This window comes from Symphodus melops (genome assembly GCF_947650265.1).
Source record: "Symphodus melops genome assembly, chromosome: 5".
NCBI lineage: Eukaryota > Metazoa > Chordata > Actinopteri > Labriformes > Labridae > Symphodus > Symphodus melops.
The window spans coordinates 28,992,880-29,010,854 of NC_136695.1; the positions used below are offsets into that span (position 1 = coordinate 28,992,880).

General features: G+C 45.9%; 1 protein-coding gene across 10 annotated transcripts in view; it reads right to left on the reverse strand.

Moving 5' to 3' along the window:
• Positions 1 to 5,421: 5,421 nt before the first annotated feature.
• Positions 5,422 to 17,975, reverse strand: part of etv1 (ETS variant transcription factor 1) — a 30,410-nt gene continuing 17,856 nt past the window's right edge. For 7 of the 10 annotated variants that reach the window (XM_079343619.1, XM_079343617.1, XM_079343621.1 and 4 more), the window contains 2 exons: positions 17,215 to 17,316; positions 15,270 to 16,726 (listed from right to left, as the gene is read on the reverse strand). In XM_079343619.1, the coding sequence (XP_079199745.1) occupies positions 16,505 to 16,726; positions 17,215 to 17,316 (324 nt within the window). In that variant the 3' untranslated portion in view covers positions 15,270 to 16,504. Of the gene's footprint in view, positions 5,870 to 5,895; positions 6,381 to 6,477; positions 6,550 to 15,269; positions 16,727 to 17,214; positions 17,317 to 17,975 lie in introns of those variants that run through there. The other 3 variants (XR_013779053.1, XR_013779054.1, XM_079343618.1) reach the window with 3 other exon arrangements.

A 17,975-nucleotide genomic window follows, 5' to 3' on the forward strand; every position in this document is an offset into this window, starting at 1 on the left:
AACGTGATCCGAGTTCAGGCAGGAAATAAAAAGACCTTTTTGTGCAAATCTGACGCAGATATCTGCAAGTTTTTGTTTTCCTTCTTCAACTTGTTTTTTCTTTTATTTTTTGTGGAAGTAAAAAAAACAAGACCCGGCTTTCTTTTTTTTTTTTTCTCGCTCTAAAACTTTCAGGAGGTGTAAGAGACAAATTATCGATGTGTTTATCGCTTGGTAACACAGCAGCATCCATCCATGTGATGAATTTCACATATTTCCCAAAGAAACCAAACCACAACAATTCAAAAGGCGTTTCACGTCACTAATTGCTCATCAGAGTTCTTCACGTCGCTCGCTCTCTCGCTCTCTCTCTCTCTCTCACTCTGGAATTGATACTCGCCATACGACTTATGATGGATAGGAAGCTTTAATGAGCTCTTACAAGCAATTAAGTAATCAGGGAACCCTGCTGCTCGGCGCTGGAGCTAGCAAGAGCAGTGACAAACGGAGGCCCATCAGCGCTGCAATCAGCACAGGACACAGTCACCGCTGCTCGCCACTCCCTGACAGAGGGCGGCAGGCGCCCAGCGCTCGTCGACGCTCGGTTTGCAAATAAATCTCGAGAAAATGTGCGACTTGTGCTCCCGCCAGAGTCTCCACATCCTGCACGCTTCCGCCAAAGAGGTTAGCGTGAAACTTAACCCTTTAAAAAAAAACAAACAGGCAAATGGAAGGAAAGGAAAATGAAGTCCGTCAGAGGGCAGAGCGCCATTCAGAGATCAACGTTTAAAAGTCTCTTTGATTCTGACTGGGTCGATATTTATACTTCTAAAATTAGCAAACACACAGTGCTAAACATGACAACGCCACAAGGTGCAAAGGTCGACTTGAGTCTTAGCGTCAAACTGCAACACCTGCTGATCGGACCGCCACGTTGTTCTGTGTTTCGTGATGTAAACACGTCGAGGAGAAAAAATAACCTTCCAGCGTATTCTGGTGTTCTCACTCTCTGCTCGCCTGGGGCGTCCGAGCATCTCAGATCCACCCGGAGCAGGTTGGGCACCCCGGGGCGGCGTGACACGTCTCCCACGCTCGCCCGGCTCCTCTGAATAATTCTGCCCCGAACATACGTCTCTCATCACAGCTTTTCTTAGGGGGGGGGGAGGCTGAGATGATACGTTTCACATTGAAAAGTCAAATATGTTGCTTATTAATAGGGATGACTTTGGCGAATGCTACCTGGAGAAACGCCGGCGGGGCGAGCTGTGAGGGCAGAGGGACGCCCACGGTGCGCCGCACTCTCTCTCTCTCTCTTCTGTGCACAGGACAGAAACAGCTGAGGGTGCAGATTTTTCATCGCTAATCTGGCACAGTTGATGTAGGTGCACACACACACACACACACACACACACACACACTTTATGGAAATCCGAGAGCCAGAGTGTGTTAGGCAGCCATGCATAAAAAAAGGCACAGAGCCTGTCGTGTTTATTGTCGTGAAGACAGACAAACACGTGAAAACAAGGCCTGATGTTTTGGCGACGGTAAGACGCTGCCAGTTATTTTCGTTAGCAACCATCTGTTTCATTATATCCCTTCGTATACCGCGGACCCCCCCCCCCCCTCCTCCCCCCCCCCCCTCCTCCCCCGAACCGTTTGCTTGGTGAGACGGACTGAAAAAGGCTGCCGATGTCTGCACGTCTCTCCCCGGCTGTGCTCCGCCGCGCCGCTAACTTGGCGTCATTTCCTCAGATTCTGTGCAGATTGCACCGGCTAATTATGATCTAATAACTGGCAGACTGTCTGTTTCAATATTATTACAGGAAGAGTAGGTTAAATGAATAGCTCATCATCTGGCCCCTGTATCAGTCATGTTGTTTTAATGATCATAATTTCACCATTAAATCTTAATAATACGTCAAGATCACAAGAGAGACATGTCAATTTAGAGCTTCAATGAGAATTGAAACCAGGATTGTTGAAGTCCAGCCTGTTTTTTTTTTTTCTTTCCTTCTTCCCTGTGAACACTTGATTTCGTTAGCCGTGTCCTCACACACACACACACACACACACACACACACACACACACAACAACTGAGCAGATGCCGAGCTGTTTCTGACTCAATCTGATATCCAATAAATTAATTTCTGTTCTCTGATTGATGCGCTGCTGATGCTGAACAGGAAAGAAGCCGAGGTAAATGTTTTGTAGCTCTGGCATTCTGGTCGACAATATGTTTCATATCTAAGGAATTAATTTCCGAGGAGCAATCAGTAAGATTTCTACAGAGTGAGCTGATGACGCTCTCTTCCTCTGTGATCATGAAGGAAACCTGCTGTGTTGAAGCTTCTCTGACAACAATGCAGCATCCAGTATGTCCTCCTTCTAACTTTAGATTCTGCTCCTGAATGCTCTGGATCTGATTGGACCAGAGAAGGTAGGCGGGGCTTTTGAAGGCCGTTTTGGACGCCCCTGGGTTTGCCAGATATGAGAGCAGTTATCAGGTCAACAGGTGTTGCAGCGATGGAAGCGGGCAGTGGAACGGAAGTGACGTTGCGATACAAATATTGATTTATTGATATGAGAAGAAAAGCGTAACATGTTTCCGTTATATAGGTTAGATTTTTGAAGCGTGGCGGCGACATCAATGAGATCTTTTTTTTTTTTGCACAAAAAGAGGCGGAGCAACTGGAACAAAACAAGCTTCAGCCTTTCGCTCTTCTTGACCACCATCGAACATTTTAATTTGATAACCCTCGCTACGCTAACTACGCTAACTACGCTAACGATGAGCAGTAAGAACAACAGGAAGTCTCTTCTGGAAAAGTTTGTGTATATTGAGCTTAAAAGTTGTGTTTGAAAGTCTAATTTTTAAAAGGTTAATACTCGTACTTTTCTAACTTTGAAAGTATTTCCTGCACATATTGGAGTCTTTTGAAATGATTTTGTGATAAACACAAACAGGAAAGCTTACAGTAAGCTTTCAAACAAAAAAGGCAGCGTATCTTGTTAAGTCAGGCTTAAAACGGCGGCGTGTTTGATGCTGCAGGATCATTTCTTGGAAGACTCTTTGGATCCTCTGTTGGAGTCTCAATTACAGCACATTAAACTTTGAAAGGCCTCCAAGGACCCGGAGAACAGACACTTTCTGGACGCACTTCTGGAGAGTCTGAAAAAAAAAAAAAAAAAAAATATCACAGCTTTGAGGTATGAACCTGTATTCTAATCACTCTTCCCTCAAGGTTTTTTGTTTGTGAGGTAGAGACAGTGACTGCACACAGCTCTCAGCTAAGAATAGCTGCAGGAGAGAGAGGCAACATGAGAGAGCGAGAGAAGGAAAATAGAGGAAGTGGGCGACAGTGTAAAAAAAAAAAAGCTCAGGAGGGAGTGTGAATGAGACAATGGCTCTGTCAGGGAGTCAAACGAAGTAAACATCATCTGAGCGATCCGGGCGGAGACTCGGTCCGACTCGGGGACCAAACACGACACTGGGACAATCAATCTAAATCAATCAAACGTCTGAGAGGAGAAGAGTGCGTTTGTGTGGACATGGCGTGGGTGGTGACGGGGTGTACCGTGGTCGAAGTCTGAGAGTGAATGAGATTATTGAAAATGGCGTGCTGCAGGGTTAATAAGAGGGCATTGTTTAGTGGCAGGAGGATGCAGAAACAGTCAATGAGTGAACTGGGGACTGTACAATGGACAGCTGCTGCACAGAAGAACAAGTGTTCACTTTACTCCTGGACTTGTGTCGTGCGTCCCCTCGGAATGACATCATCGCCATAGGATGATATGGCGCCTCAAGATTCATCCAGCATTCAGCGTCGATGAAGGAAGTAGCGTATCCTTTATGTGACAAAGTGGAAGTACGGCTGTTTGCAGGGGCGTGTCTAGATTTTGTAGACTGGGGGGGGGGGGGGGGGGCAACTCGGGACACTAACTTTGACTCATTTAGCCCGCCTGTCTGCACCAATCACATCGACTTATAAGCAACTAAAGATAATGGCAACATAAACATGTACAATAAAAATAATACAAGGACTCAAACGTGTTTTAAAAATGTCAAACAAACATTTTCCTGAATCGTGACATCGTACAGGCTGTGCACGTGCGGACACTTTACATCTATTTACCAAATATTAGCTGACATGCTATCCATCCACTTGCTAATCTACAAATGCTAACTGCTGTTAAATTAAAGGGATACTTCACCCATTTGCATGAAGCCTTGTATCATTAGAAACATGGTAGTAGTGTTGAATGGTCGTGAATCCAGCCCTCATTTTGATCCTGAGACGAGAAAAATCTGTTTTTCAAGCAAAGAAAAACATATTTTTCTCGTCTCAGGATCAAAATGAGGGCTGGACTCACGACCATTCAACACTACTACCATGTTTCTAATGATACAAGGCTTCATGCAAATGGGTGAAGTATCCCTTTAACTAAAACAAAGATGGATTGCAATTTAATATACCTACTAGAAATGCTCATGCAGTCTATTTGCCATAAATGACTCCCATTCAAAATGAATGGATATCATTTACATTACTGCAATTACCAATGTGTCTATCTCTTATTCCTCTCTCTCTCTCTCTCTCTCTCTCTCTCTCTCTCTCTCTCTCTCAGCCAGCAGACAAGCTTGCCGTCGAAGTGGACTCCTTAAATATAGCTCTGGCTAAAATAACAATGTCTCTTGACATGCTCTAATGCCGGCTGATCAATAGTAATTATCTACCTGTGGACCTGCCCAGCGGAGCTCCTTCGGCCCCCGGGGGTTTCACCGCAGACGGCTCACAATCCAGTCTCAGGTCGCTCCATAGGACAGAGCTTTTAATTGCTTTGTTCACTGTGAGTAATTGAGGGTTGGAGCGTGTTTGCCACGAGGAGTGTGACTTCACTTGGCCTCTGTTTAATTATTCTCGTAACACAAGCCTTCTGCCTTTAATTTTCACTTTGTGCGCTTCTTCGTGAGGTGCGAATGCAACTGGAAATGTAGGTTGGTTACAGTATACGGCGTGCTGAGCCAGATGCACCACAAACACGACCATATGGATAGACGGAGACGTGTTTTTTTTCCCCCTTCCCCTGCTGGTGGTGTGGACGAGCATATTGCCAGACATTCGATGCATCTTTTTAGCACAGCAACTGTCCCACTGTTCTGATTTGATCTCATCCCTCGCCAGACCTGCTAGAATTGTTTCTATATTGTTTAATTAGCATACTGATTAATCAGCTGGTTAATTAGACAAATTTCCTATAGGCTGATTACGCCTCCCGGACCTCTCGGTGTGAAGACATATAGAGTGCATCAGTAATGTAATTATTCTGACAGTCAGACGAGGAAATGTAAGAATCTGTCTTTGTGTAACGACGCTCCGACACAAAGACACTTCAGGAGTGAGAAACAGTTTATGGAGCGACCTGACGCCAGACTTTCACATCTTTTCTAGTGTCAAAAGAAGTGTGTTGTTGTTCTTTTAGAGGAGGGAAATAAACATTTACATGCCATGACTTTTTATTGTAGAGATGGGACAGTGGAAGAGAGAGAGAGGGAGAGAGAGAGGGAGTGACGGGTCAGATTCAAACCTGGGACTCTGTCTTAAAGGAACACATGGAGCGTGCTAACCGCTAAGCTACCGGCGCCGCAGCAATGTCAATAAAGGGCCGTTGGTGGCCTGGTGGTTGGTATTGCAGAGGATGTGATCCTGGAGGATGGTGGACTGGGTTCGAGTCCGGCCTGCGTGTCGTTCTCAGCTCTCTTCCAGATTAATGACTCTAACCAAAGATTTCTCTCGTAGAGTTTATAAACCAAAGTGAAGTTTCATCTCACATGAAAACGGGTTCTTCGTCGGCCTGAATCCCCTAAAACACTCAGGTTGATGCTTCCTGCTGACAAACGGAAAGAAAGCGTCAGGAGATGAGATTAGAGATTACACATCTATTCATTTGTTAACTTTTCTTTTGAGCGGACGGTTTGCAGCAGTGAAGAAAATGAACAAAGAATCAAAGATCTCTGCACATGCTCAGGCTTCCGGTTTAAAAGTTGGGCCAATAGAAGCAGTAAAAAATCAATGTGTCTCTCTGTAGATCCACACCTGGTTAAAGACATTTCATGTAAACGAGTTTATCTGCGTGTGCTCTCGGGCCCCCGTGTGTCCCGTTCCCCCACGCTCGCCGCTGTGGTGAGGTGCGATGGGTGCCGGCTCTGGCACCGCCAGGCTCGGGTGGCCGTGCAACAGTATCTGCAGGCTGCCATCCTTCTGTTCGCGGAGCATCTGAAGAAAAAGCAAACTGCACTGTTGCTCACACTCCCCGATCCCGTTGTTGTCATTGGCCGGCAGCCACCAATCGTGAGCCAACTGAGTTAACAGACACTTCCGCTCGGCACATAAGGAACCATCTGTTTTAAAAGAGAAAAAAAAGAAATAAATAAAGAGCCCTCTCGTGCTTCCTCTCTCCCCCACGTTAGTCTGCAGAGCTCTGCTATTAGCCTGAACCTTATACTCTTTATTGCAATCTCCAGCCGCCGACCACAATTACTGCTGTGACTTTATTGAATCTCTGCCGCTCTGAAACAGAAGAAAAAAAAACAATTTCTTATTTTGTTTTATTAAATTTTATTTTCCCTTTTGAATCTTTAAATTGCCAATTTGTCCCTCGCCCCCACCGCCGGCTCATAATGCATCATCAAAGGAGACATTGCTGCAGTTATTTCCACGCAGAACTCATTTGTGATTTATGGACATTAGCAGGGTCATATTGAAGCCTGATGTGTGGAGCATCTTGAAAATCACGCTTGTGCGCCCCGTCTTGGCTGCAGCGTGCGCCTCAGACGTGCCAGCTTGTAGCTAAATAAATATTGGCCGAGGGGCATTTGAAAAAACATATTGTCCTGGCTCGGCGCTCGCTCCCCCGGCCCCTCTGTTGCCAAAACAAGACGACAGGGGGCTCCGAGCAGAATCTCTCCTCACATGAGCGCTTTGCTACCGGTCAGCTCGCCACCTCGGCCTGCACTCTTTTGTGCGAGTGTGTGTGTGTGAGAGTGTGTGTGTGTGGGGGGGGGGGTCCTGCAGTGTAATGTATTTACTCTGCTCTTCATCGTGCGGCTTGCAGAGAGACTTGCTGGATCCGTTCCATTTGTGCTATCACACTGCGCCTTTTGTCCCGCGGCTGACGTGCGAGCAGAATGGCGCTCTTGTTCTGGGAGTTTTGCAGGGTTTTTTTTCGTGATAGCCAGAGATATCTTTGTCACTCCTATTTCTGACTTGGTTATGAGATAGACTAAATATAACTGTTTGCCACAGCATGGTTTGTTTTTCTGGCCTCTTTTTAATCACTCAAATGTATTTACTGACATGAAATCTAATTCAGGGCAGACGTGTGTTTTCACTTCGTCACCTGCAGTAACAAGCAGGGAAACGTTTACTTTGTACATTTTTTTATACAAGTTTCCATTGATTGTTTCTCACACCTTAAAGCCTCACATCTCTTCTGACAGTCACAGATCTTCACTGTTTTGATTGGTTCACAAGTGGGTCACAGAGCCGTTTTCAGTGGGTCGCGAATGTGTTTCTCCAGAAAAGATTGTGTCAAAAAACCTGCGTTATGACCCCGTCTCTTTGTTCTGTCGTATGTTTCGTACCACCTGAGGACCAAACTGCACAATTATTCTTTAAAGAGGACATATTCTCCCCCCTTTTCAAACAGTCCCCCCTGTGGTCTACATCAAACATCTGTGTTTCTGAGCTTTGGTCCAAATATAACATGAATCAAGCAGCAGAGGAGGTTTGTGGCCCTGCAGAAACCAGCTCTCTCAGAACGCTCCGTTTTGTGTGTGTGTCTCTTTAAGTACAACAAGCCCCGCCCCCTGAGTTTTCCCAGTAGAAATCACTCCTTCACTAGAGAGAATAAAAATGGTGGTTCTGTGTTAAAGTTTAGCTCTAGTTTGTAGGTGGAGTCCAGGGGTGGAGATACCAGAATCCCACTGTGACATCACAAGGGGAGGACATTTGAAACGGACTATTTTTCTCTGTGTTGTCAGACTTCTGCAGACCACAGACAAAGGTGTGGATGGATTTATTTCACATGTTGTGGGTACATGGACACTCAGGTTACCCAAATAAACTGTTAAATAATTGTAATTGGTGAAAAGAAAATTAAATTTTTTCGGCATAAGTTGTCTTCAAGGAGTCTTGAGGTTGAACCTGATTTAAATAATAAAATCACTTCTCGCCTTGGCCCAACCTTCGGCATAAAATCACATTGATCAACTAGACGACCAAAAAAAAAGAAGGAAGTGAAACCTTTCCTTTCAACCTTTTTGTTTTCAAAGTCAGTCAAAGTCAACGGCCTGCGTGCACATTTTAAAACGTTAAAACGTTCAGATCAGCAATAAACGAAAAACATGGAGTGACTCTAAATTAAAAAAAAAAAAATGACTCAATCATGGTCTCCTCTCAGCGCTGTTTAAATCCGTGCTCTCCTTTTGAATTCCTTGGAATGAAGGTGTATGGTAACAGGTGCATTATTTAGTAGGTTTGACATTGCTGCCACGTGTTTGCAGAGAAAGAATTAACACGCCCGTGGAAAAGAAAGCAAGAAGAAGAAAAAGAAGAGGAAATCTACTGAAAATAATGAATTATCTGAGCCTATTTCCAGTCATCCTCTTAAGCCCTATTTAAAGGGCGTGAGGTATTATGAATGTGAGGTGGTCTAATTTTACCCCCCCTAGTATCTATCTTCATCTGACTACATTAGTGTACTTTTCCAGGCTCTTTCCAGGCTATTTTTAAATCACATTGCATGACTCCGAACTCCGACACTCGTCTGCGTTTTCCTTTCCTTCTCACACGAGATTAATCTCTCCGTAAGTTTACAGAAATCGGATTTACACACCTGAACGTGTGACGGGATCAAATGAAAGAAAAAAAACCCTGAGATTTGTATTTGCTTAGCGGGTGAGAGGCGCCGTAAGTGACTCAAAGAAATGAATTATGTATACGCTAAAGAGAACTCATTTGGGAATTAAGGAGGATAAGTAGCAGTCCATTTTGTGCCTGTTAGGGAGCCTCTCGGAGCCACCGTGGCTGCATTAGGGAGAGCTAATGGGCCCTGGGAGGGGGTGAGGGTGGGGTAGAAGGGAGGGAGGGAGGGGAGGATTTGTTGGGCCCTTTGCCGCCCTGAGGTCTCCGGGCCCCGGTGACAGATGGTTGGCCACCTCTCTGGGTGGCTGTGGCTTCAAGGTCTGTCGTGAGGCTGATCCGCCGCGTTGACAGCGACGCAGAGATCAAAGGACATTGTGGAAGGTGAGGAGACGGGTGGCGTGCCGGGGGCGGATCGGGAGAGACAGGGTGACGGGCTGAAGGCGAGGAAGACGTTGATTTGGACATTTTTAGACCAAACTGGCTGATGTGGAGTTAAACACCTGGAATATCCCACCAAAACGGAAATAAGAAAATCACACCCTGTTTTTCCTTTTTGATCTGAACGCTTCGGAAACAGCACAGAGGGCACGACGGGTCACCGACGCCATGCCAACAATTAAAACTACACACACAAAGATCTGTGTGATATCTGCTGCTGTTTGTGCTGCTCTGATAAAAACGTTTAAATTATACTTGCACACATTTGTCTTTTAACATATTCTCTTCTGAAGGTCGGTTTCGCCCGTTCGTCGTCTTGACTACAGTCAACACAGAGTTCGTTTTCATCGGGGTTGGCGGTGTGGAGTAGAAGACAGAGAATACCTCCCATGATTCCCCGCCAGCCTCGATGTCATCTTTTGTATAGAGCCCCCTGGTGGCAGGAATTGTCATACCATGCGCTTAAAAGCTGCGACTTTCTTCTTCTTTGATGTTGGAATAAAAACCCTGCTGCAGTGTTCGGTTTACACATTCAGCAGTGATGCCATGTTGACGGCTTCAGTGCTAAAAATCATTTAAAGGCCACACAGGAGGACGTCACCTTCGAGTGAGCGATGAATTAAAGTCAAAATACAAAATAAACCAAGCTAACAAACGGGCAGAGAGTGAGCCTGCAGTGAACGACGCGAGCAGCCAATAATCAGTCGGTCATTGGAGTGAAGTCGCCGCACGCTGTGTTCTCATTTTCCAGACTGTTATTAAGACTCGACATTAAAGCAAACAGATTTCATCAGGTTCCATCACGCTCCAACCCGAGTCACAGAAATGAGAACATCTCACGCCGTCTCACGTGAAATGTCTTTTAAGTGAAACAGAGTTTTTTTTTTTACTTCGTCTTGTTTGTACATCCACAGCCGAGCGTACAGTCTGTATCCTGTGGCAGGTTTTAAGGCGGACTGCTCACTGAACGGTTTTTAAATCTTAACTGTTTCAAGAATGTGGGACAAAACAAACGATTTTTACCATCACAAACCTTCTGAACGCTCACACCAGAGGATTCAACCAGAACACACGACCAAACAGCTGCTGTGTGTACGACTGATTCCACCGACACAAGATCTTACAGGAAGTCCAGTGATCAAACAAATATGGAGGACGATCGGCGCCATCAGCCGGCTGTCCTTCCGAAACGTTAATAAAAACACTTTTTTCTTTCTCACTATTCCCCTCGGCCCAGGACCGTGTTGCGTTCGTGTTTCGTGTTGGTGACGCCTCCCGGTCTGCTCGCTCTCATTGGCCCGTTGCAGGTGTTTCATCAGAGGCGGCATTCGAGATCAGTGAAGCTCCGACTTGATATGGACCGTGAAATAACACAACACCACCACCACAGACAAGTGAGGATACAAGCCTCAAAGCAGGCCACGCCCCCCTCCGGTCATTGGCCTTAAATGTCCTGGCGAGTTTCCAGCCTAAAAAGGTCATCGGTCAAAGTTTGTTAGGATTACAAGTGAAGGAAGTCCAAACAATCTAAGTGTCCCTCTGTCTCTTGAGTCCGTCAGCTGATTTATTTTAATTTTATTTTTTACAAAATCGTGGTAAAAGTCTGAAAGGCCGCTCATGAGGACACTAAACGTCCAAAACTAAAACTTTTCACCGGACGTCCTAAAGTGTCTGTGAACGGAAACACGTTACGAATCGTCATTCAGAAACAACCATACTAACCCCCCCAGCCCCCACCCCCCCACCCCCCTCGGGCACGAGAGCTCGGGACCCCGTTAGCGATTAACCCCGTCTTACATTCCCGATGATCGGATTAAGTGATTCCCACAGTCTAGTCTGAAACTACTCCCGACCCGCAGCTCCGGAGAGCATCTCAATATCCAATTTCACAGCTTTCTAAACCTGCATCCATCAGACGGGGCTATTTATTACTGTCAGCGGGCCTTTGGGTTTGTTTGGGTGGGTGGGGGTGTTGTTTCATCTGCAGGAAGACGATCTGCAAGAGAGGAAGAAAAGTGTAACTGGTGGGGAACTGGTGGCAAAACTGAGAGCAAGGTACGCTGCTTGTTTCAGCAGTCAGCAGCTTCTGCAGGAGCTTTGATCAACACGCAGAAGTGACTACTGCTGGAGACAATTACAACCTGCTGTGTGTGTGTGTGTGTGTGTGTGTGTGTGTGTGTGTGTGTGTTCATGTCCTACAGCACATTACAGATGAAAAACAAAAAGAAAGTGATTTAGAAGTCCAAACTTCTGCAGAAAATTGGGATGTTTTTTGGAAGTTTTCAATCACAAGTCAGAATTGGGTTGAGGTGTAAAGAAAAATAGAGTTCACTTTGTGCTGGAGGGGGGGGGAGGAGGGGGGGGGGAGGGGGGAGGCGCTGGCTGGTTGGAGAAAATAGCGCCTACCGGATAATAAAAGCATTTATACGGGGTCTTAAACTGGACAAGCAGCTGTAATAGGTTCCTCCATTATAGAAGCTTTATAATTTCCCGTTTTTTTCCCCTCTTAGAGCCTCTGTTGTTCCTCTGAATTACCCCTGAATGATTTATGCTCACTGGTCCGGTCCCTGATAGACCCTGGCAACACAGATAGAAACACACTTAGTGCTTCCTGGTGTGTAAACACACTGTGTATTAGAAGCCGACTTGTTTCAAACAGCCAAACATGGAGGGTCGTGTGTGTGTGTGTGTGTGTGTGTGTGTGTGTGTGTGTGTGTGTGGGTGGGTGTCATTTTGCTCGCCAAACACCTCCGTGTCACAGCCAATCAGGGGGGGGACGCCGCGAGCAACACGAGCCATTTAACCTGAGCAAACACGACGTGCCACCGAGCGCGGCGGTGACTTAAGAGCCTCTGCAAACAGCAGAGCGAGCGGCCGCGCACCGACTCCAGGCGGCCCGGCTGAGGACGAGTCACTCCCGTAATGGGTTTGTGATGACTCAAGAATCAAGGGGCCATCTGTTTGTTACAGTGTGTGTGTGTGTGTGTGTGTGTGTGTGTGTGTGTGTGTGTGTGTGTGTGTGTGGGCACAATCACAGTTCAGATAGTCCGAATATTAGCCGGCAGGGCTGCAGAGGAGGAGGGGAGCACAGGATGTAAAGCATATGTGCAGAAGTGAAGTGAATCTGCTGATAGCTGAGGCCCTGATCCTCCTCACGGGGGCCAGATAACAACGAGTCACAGAGTGATGCCTCACTGACACAGCGTCTTCACAAAGGTGCAAGACAAACACAGGTAACCTTCGTGGTTATTTTCCACTCAGGGTGAGATGAGTCGGTGTGAAGGGAAGACAGACAGAGGAGAGGACAGATATCTGTGTTACAGTGTGAGGAACCAAAATACAAAGAACTCTTTTGACTTTTTGTCATCTTTCCTCCTCGGACGAGTCACAACACGCAATCGTGACCTTAATCGTCCTTTCACACTTTTCGCACAAACGTCCTGACGTCTCAGGACGAGATGATTCTGTGAACGCAGCCTCCTACTAAAACGTTAAAGGGGAAGTCGGTGCAAGTCGGCGGATGACAGAGCGAAGCTGGAAGATACTCAGGACAGTTTCCCCACATGAGAGTGGGAGGGGCGGACGACTGGTGCAAAGACGTACGCCACTTTGGTTTGACCCGCATGCACGTAATGAAACTGCTTCTGAATCTGTGGAGCATAAAGGAGACACGAGAATAAGATCAGATCCCAACAGCTGGTGTCTCTCGTTTACAGAGCCGCCGGGACATCAGAGGCACATCTCTAGAACTGTCCGACAGTTTTGGCGTGCTGTGCTGTGTGTGGCGCTCGTTACATAGCTGAACTCTCCGACACCCTGTCGTGCCCCGAGGAACTCACGAACACACACCTGCTTCTTCTTCTTCTTCTGCTGCTGCGGCGGGTTGAGCAGCAAAGGTCGGGGGCTTTGTTCTCTCCCCTCGCTCTGGTCCCTTAAACCTGCAGCGAGCGCCGCGCTAACCACGTCCTCTCTGAACGGCCCTTATAAGACTGTGACACAAACAAGGTGTAAAACTCTGCAGCAGCAGCAGCAGCTCGCCGCTGACATGACGAGCTCGCCACATATTTAAAGCAGCGAGGTGTTTGCATGAGATTTCAATGACGGGAGTTTGAATAAAACCAGAGTCATTTGTGTCTGCTCTGTAACCGTGACGCTCACTTGAACTGCAGAAAGTCCAACCGCAGGCAGACTGGGAGGACTGGGAGTCTGATGGACTGATGTTAATGTGCAGAAACACCAGCAGAGTAAATACAGGGCCTTAAACATGGACGAGCTTTTATTTGAAGTTTCACGCAGCGTTCGTGAGAAAGTGTCATTCGTCATATTAAAAAGCCTCAGTGCTGTTTTCATTACATGTCGGATTAGATGTTGAATCTCCTCAGGGAAGCAATCAGCTGTTTAAAGTTAAGGGCAATTCCCTCCTCTACAGACAATCAATAAAAAAAAACCCCGTCCGTGTGGGGACGGTAATGGGGTTGGCTTGTAACCTGCTCTGACAAATTAAGGCAAGTGCTGTTTTTTCATTACTTACACATCCGTTTTCATTTTTCCCATCAGTGGAACCAATTAAACAATGCAGCCTTAAATTAGTCATTGATTTTTAGCAGTAGTGACACTTTACAGAAGGAAATAATAACTTTTAAGGGAGTGTTCCTGTTTGTTTTTTTTTTTTTTCATTACTGCCAGTCTCCTAACAAAAGGACAGAAACAATTCACCTGCATGAAAAAGTCAGCTCTTAAATTAGCCATTGATTTTTTTTCCTCAGGTGTCACTTTGGTTAAATGCTTTGTGGTCCGGAGGTTTCTCTCCAACCTGGAAATTGACGGGAGAGCATCAACTATTAGTCTCATTGCTTGGTTTGAAGTATGTAAAACGACTTCTCGCTGGTTTCTTCTCAGGAAAAGTGATAAATGTTGCAGCAAGGGAGTGAAAGTCACCGCAGAATTGCATTTTATACACAGTGATGCACCGACACGTTGATTGGCCCTGCTGACAAACATCGGCAGTCGATTTGTAATCAATTAAATGCTGACATATAATACTCCTCTAACTGATTCAGAGGAGTCTTTTATTGGGCAGAAGAAATGATATTGCACTTTTCTGACTACTCAAAGCTCTTTCACTCCACAGGTCACATGACACATTCACACACTGATGGTCGAGGCTGCCGCGTAGAGAGACCATCAGAAGTCACTCATCCCATTCATACGCCGACGACGCAGCACTTCTTTCGATGTGTCCTTGAAGCAAACACTCGACTCTTGAATCGCTCATTCAAGAGTCGAGTGTTTGCTTCAAGGACACATCGAAAGAAGTCACCTGTTGGACAAACTTCCCAAACTCTAAAACACGGACATCGTGCGTAGAGCCCAAACGATAAATCGTCCAGCCGATAACATCAGCAATTTTTTTTTCTAAATATGCCCCGATATTACTCGATTTATTTACCAGTCAAATATAATTTAATTACACGAGCAGTTCTCTGTCACCAGCAGAGGGCGCTGTGTGGATCACAACAAGCACCGTCACTCTGCAGAGTGTCGAGCGATGACGCCCTAAATGTGTTGGATTCACCAAAAGAAGTCACGAAGCAAACATCGGCATTCGGCCCGAGTTTCACTGCCTCTCTATTCTTTATCAAATGCACGACATGGAGGATGTTACTAGGTGAGAAAAAAACAAAAACTTTTTTTTTTTTGCACAATAAAACTGAATGTGCGACATCATAAAACATCTGCAAAGTGTCGAATACTGTTTTTCAGAGCTATTTTATTACACAAGGTTTCGCTATTGCCAATCCCAGCCCATACACATGTGAACGTTGATAAACAGACGGACCAGATTCCTTCTTCTTTAAATGCTCGATGAAAAAAAAAAAAAAAAAAAGGAAATCAAACAAAAAAAAATCTTAAGGAAACAAAGATAATTGTATTTTTCGTACCTGCTGCATTTCATCATTTTTTTTTTCTTTACCTTAAAATAAAACACGAGCAATTTTAAGCAGCATCGAAATGTGCATCGACCCGATTATACAATGGAACACTATTTTCATCACATTATAAAAACTTTAGATATTTCCTTTTTTTCCATCTTTATGGTTTTTTTTTATTTTTCTTTTAACCAAAAAGCAACCTTACCAATGAGAACTCATAAATATACACGTCGTGTTCACCTGGAGCTGAACAGGAACAAACAGAATCAGGGAAATGTTTCAGTTGGTGTTTGATTTTTTTTCTTTCATTTTTATTTTTTCAGCCAATAAAATCACTTTTTTTTTTTTTTTTTTTAAATTCTCGGTATTTAGGGGATGCAAATAATATCCTGTTAACTGATTGCTGCGCCCAACTTCTCTGTACAAACACTCACTCTCATCAGATCTGCGAACACCTGTTGGAACAGTACATTTATTTTACAGGAGGCCTGGAGCTTTATTGATTATCCTAAACGGACGCCGTTCATGTGTGAGCCGGAAGCCGGAGTTCATCCTCGCACTCCAGAGTTTCACAAGGATTTCTCATGATGAGGTCAACAGTTCTGATTGGACGAGGGGCTTCGACAGCTGACAGGTGCTGTGCTCAGACTGGTGGCGAGGCGGCTTAACGTCTTTTATTGTCACATTTTCTCGTCTATAATCATGTCACTTCACCTTAAAAGTATGGATACAATACGCTGCCAGTATGCACTTTAATGAGCGTCAAAGTACGGGATGGCGAAAGGACAAAAAGGATCATCCTTCCATTTCTTTTGCAGGAAGTCCAGGTAGGTGAGTCCCGTCTCAGCAGGGCGCTACATGCTCAAAATCATCAGAATCATTAAAAAAAAAAAACAACCCCAGAATGATCCCCACATTAATATACAAACACAAAGAGCGGTAAAAAGCCAACCACGCAGCTTGCTGACCTCTGGGCCGGGCGAACACTGAGCCGGTCCTGTCCATAAAGTGCACTCTCCATCCTGCTGTGCCGCTTCCACGTCAGACAGACGAGAGCAAAGAAACCGTAACGTGTTCATGTGAGAGAGACAGAGGGAGAGGAGCTCCGCTGCGTGTGTGTGTGTGTGTGTTCAGTTTTATTCCCGGAGCGACGGTGACTTAGAGGACATGATAGTCTCAGGTGTATAGAGGAGGAGGGGGGGGGAGGGGGTGTGAGTGTGGGGCTGTCGTTAATAAACGTAGCCCTCGCTGTAGGGGTGCGGCTGGCAGTACGGCCCCTCCTGCACGTACGCCATGTTTTCGTCAAAGTGCGACAGCGGCACCGTGTCCTCCTCGTTGATCTGCCGCTCCATGTCCGTCTTCAGCACCGGCCGCTGATTGTCGGGGAACGCCATCGAGAACAAGGCCTCGGGGTCGCACACAAACTTGTAAACGTATCTCTCGCCGGCCACCTGCACGGAGGCGAGGGGGGAGGGGAGGGGAGGGGGAGTGGACAGAGGCGAGAAAACAAAATCAATCAACAGGTTTGCAAGTATTTCTAAATCTGCAGAACGCAGCTGTGAGTCGTCGGATCACCATGGTAACGGGAGTTTCTCCCCAGACAGAAAGAAGAGAACGTTAGGCCTGATTACGTCACGTACATGTAGAAAGAAGGTCGGCGTTTAATTCAGATGCTCATCGGACGGTCGCAGAGCCGAGGTGGGAAGTCGTGCGTCCGACTCCAGTGTTCATAAAGTCAGAACGCCGTCACAACACTAACAAACAGCGCGGACATTCGCATTGTAATCGCAATGGATTGTGGGACACGTAGTTCCCACCCCCCGAAAAAAAAATGACACCTCTGGCTTTCACTTGGCTTTTTGCACCAGCTTAAACATTTTAAACCTCTTTTTTTTTTTTTTCAGTATAATGTGTTTTCAAATGTTGTTTTTTTTAATACCTTTTGCATGATTCCCTTCTCGTAGTAGTAGCGCAGAGATCGGCTGAGCTTGTCGTAATTCATCGCCGGTCGGTTCTTCTGTATCCCCCACCGACGAGCCACCTTTGAACCACACACAGACAGAAACAGAGTCAGCCGGTGAACAGAAACACAGAGCAGGATGTCAAACGAGCTCGCGTGGCCGACCCGACGCTGCCGCAGAAGCTGTTAAACAAACTTATGAATCCACATTTCGCTGTCATTAGAGTGCGTCCAGCCCGGGCAGACCTGATCAGGGATGTGTTCATTAGGAGCTTGTCACACACCCAGCGGAGGAGGCAGCAGATGTTACAGCACCTGTCTACCAGACCACCCACCACCCGGCCTCGCAGTGACAACCCAACAGCCCCACGGAGCTCTGCTCACATTCTCCTCTCGCTCCTCTCGTTCCTTTCCCTCCTTTTGTTCATTATTATGCAAACTGTCTTTACTAAAACTCACAATGGAGACCGATATATGAGTGGGCCGATATTATGGCTGATACGAGCCAATCACAGTTTAGATCAGCTTAAATATTCCGCTAATAATGTAGAAAACAGAAACTAAGAAAATGATGTCGCACCATAAAAAAACAAATCTGCGATTTTATTGTTGACAGCTGTCTCTGCACTGCGGCGCATGGAGTGATTTGATTAAGCACAGTGGAAATGAAAGGAGCATTACATTTTAAATATCCGTGTTGTAATCACGCCAGGGTTAGCAAAGACGTTAGCTTACATCTG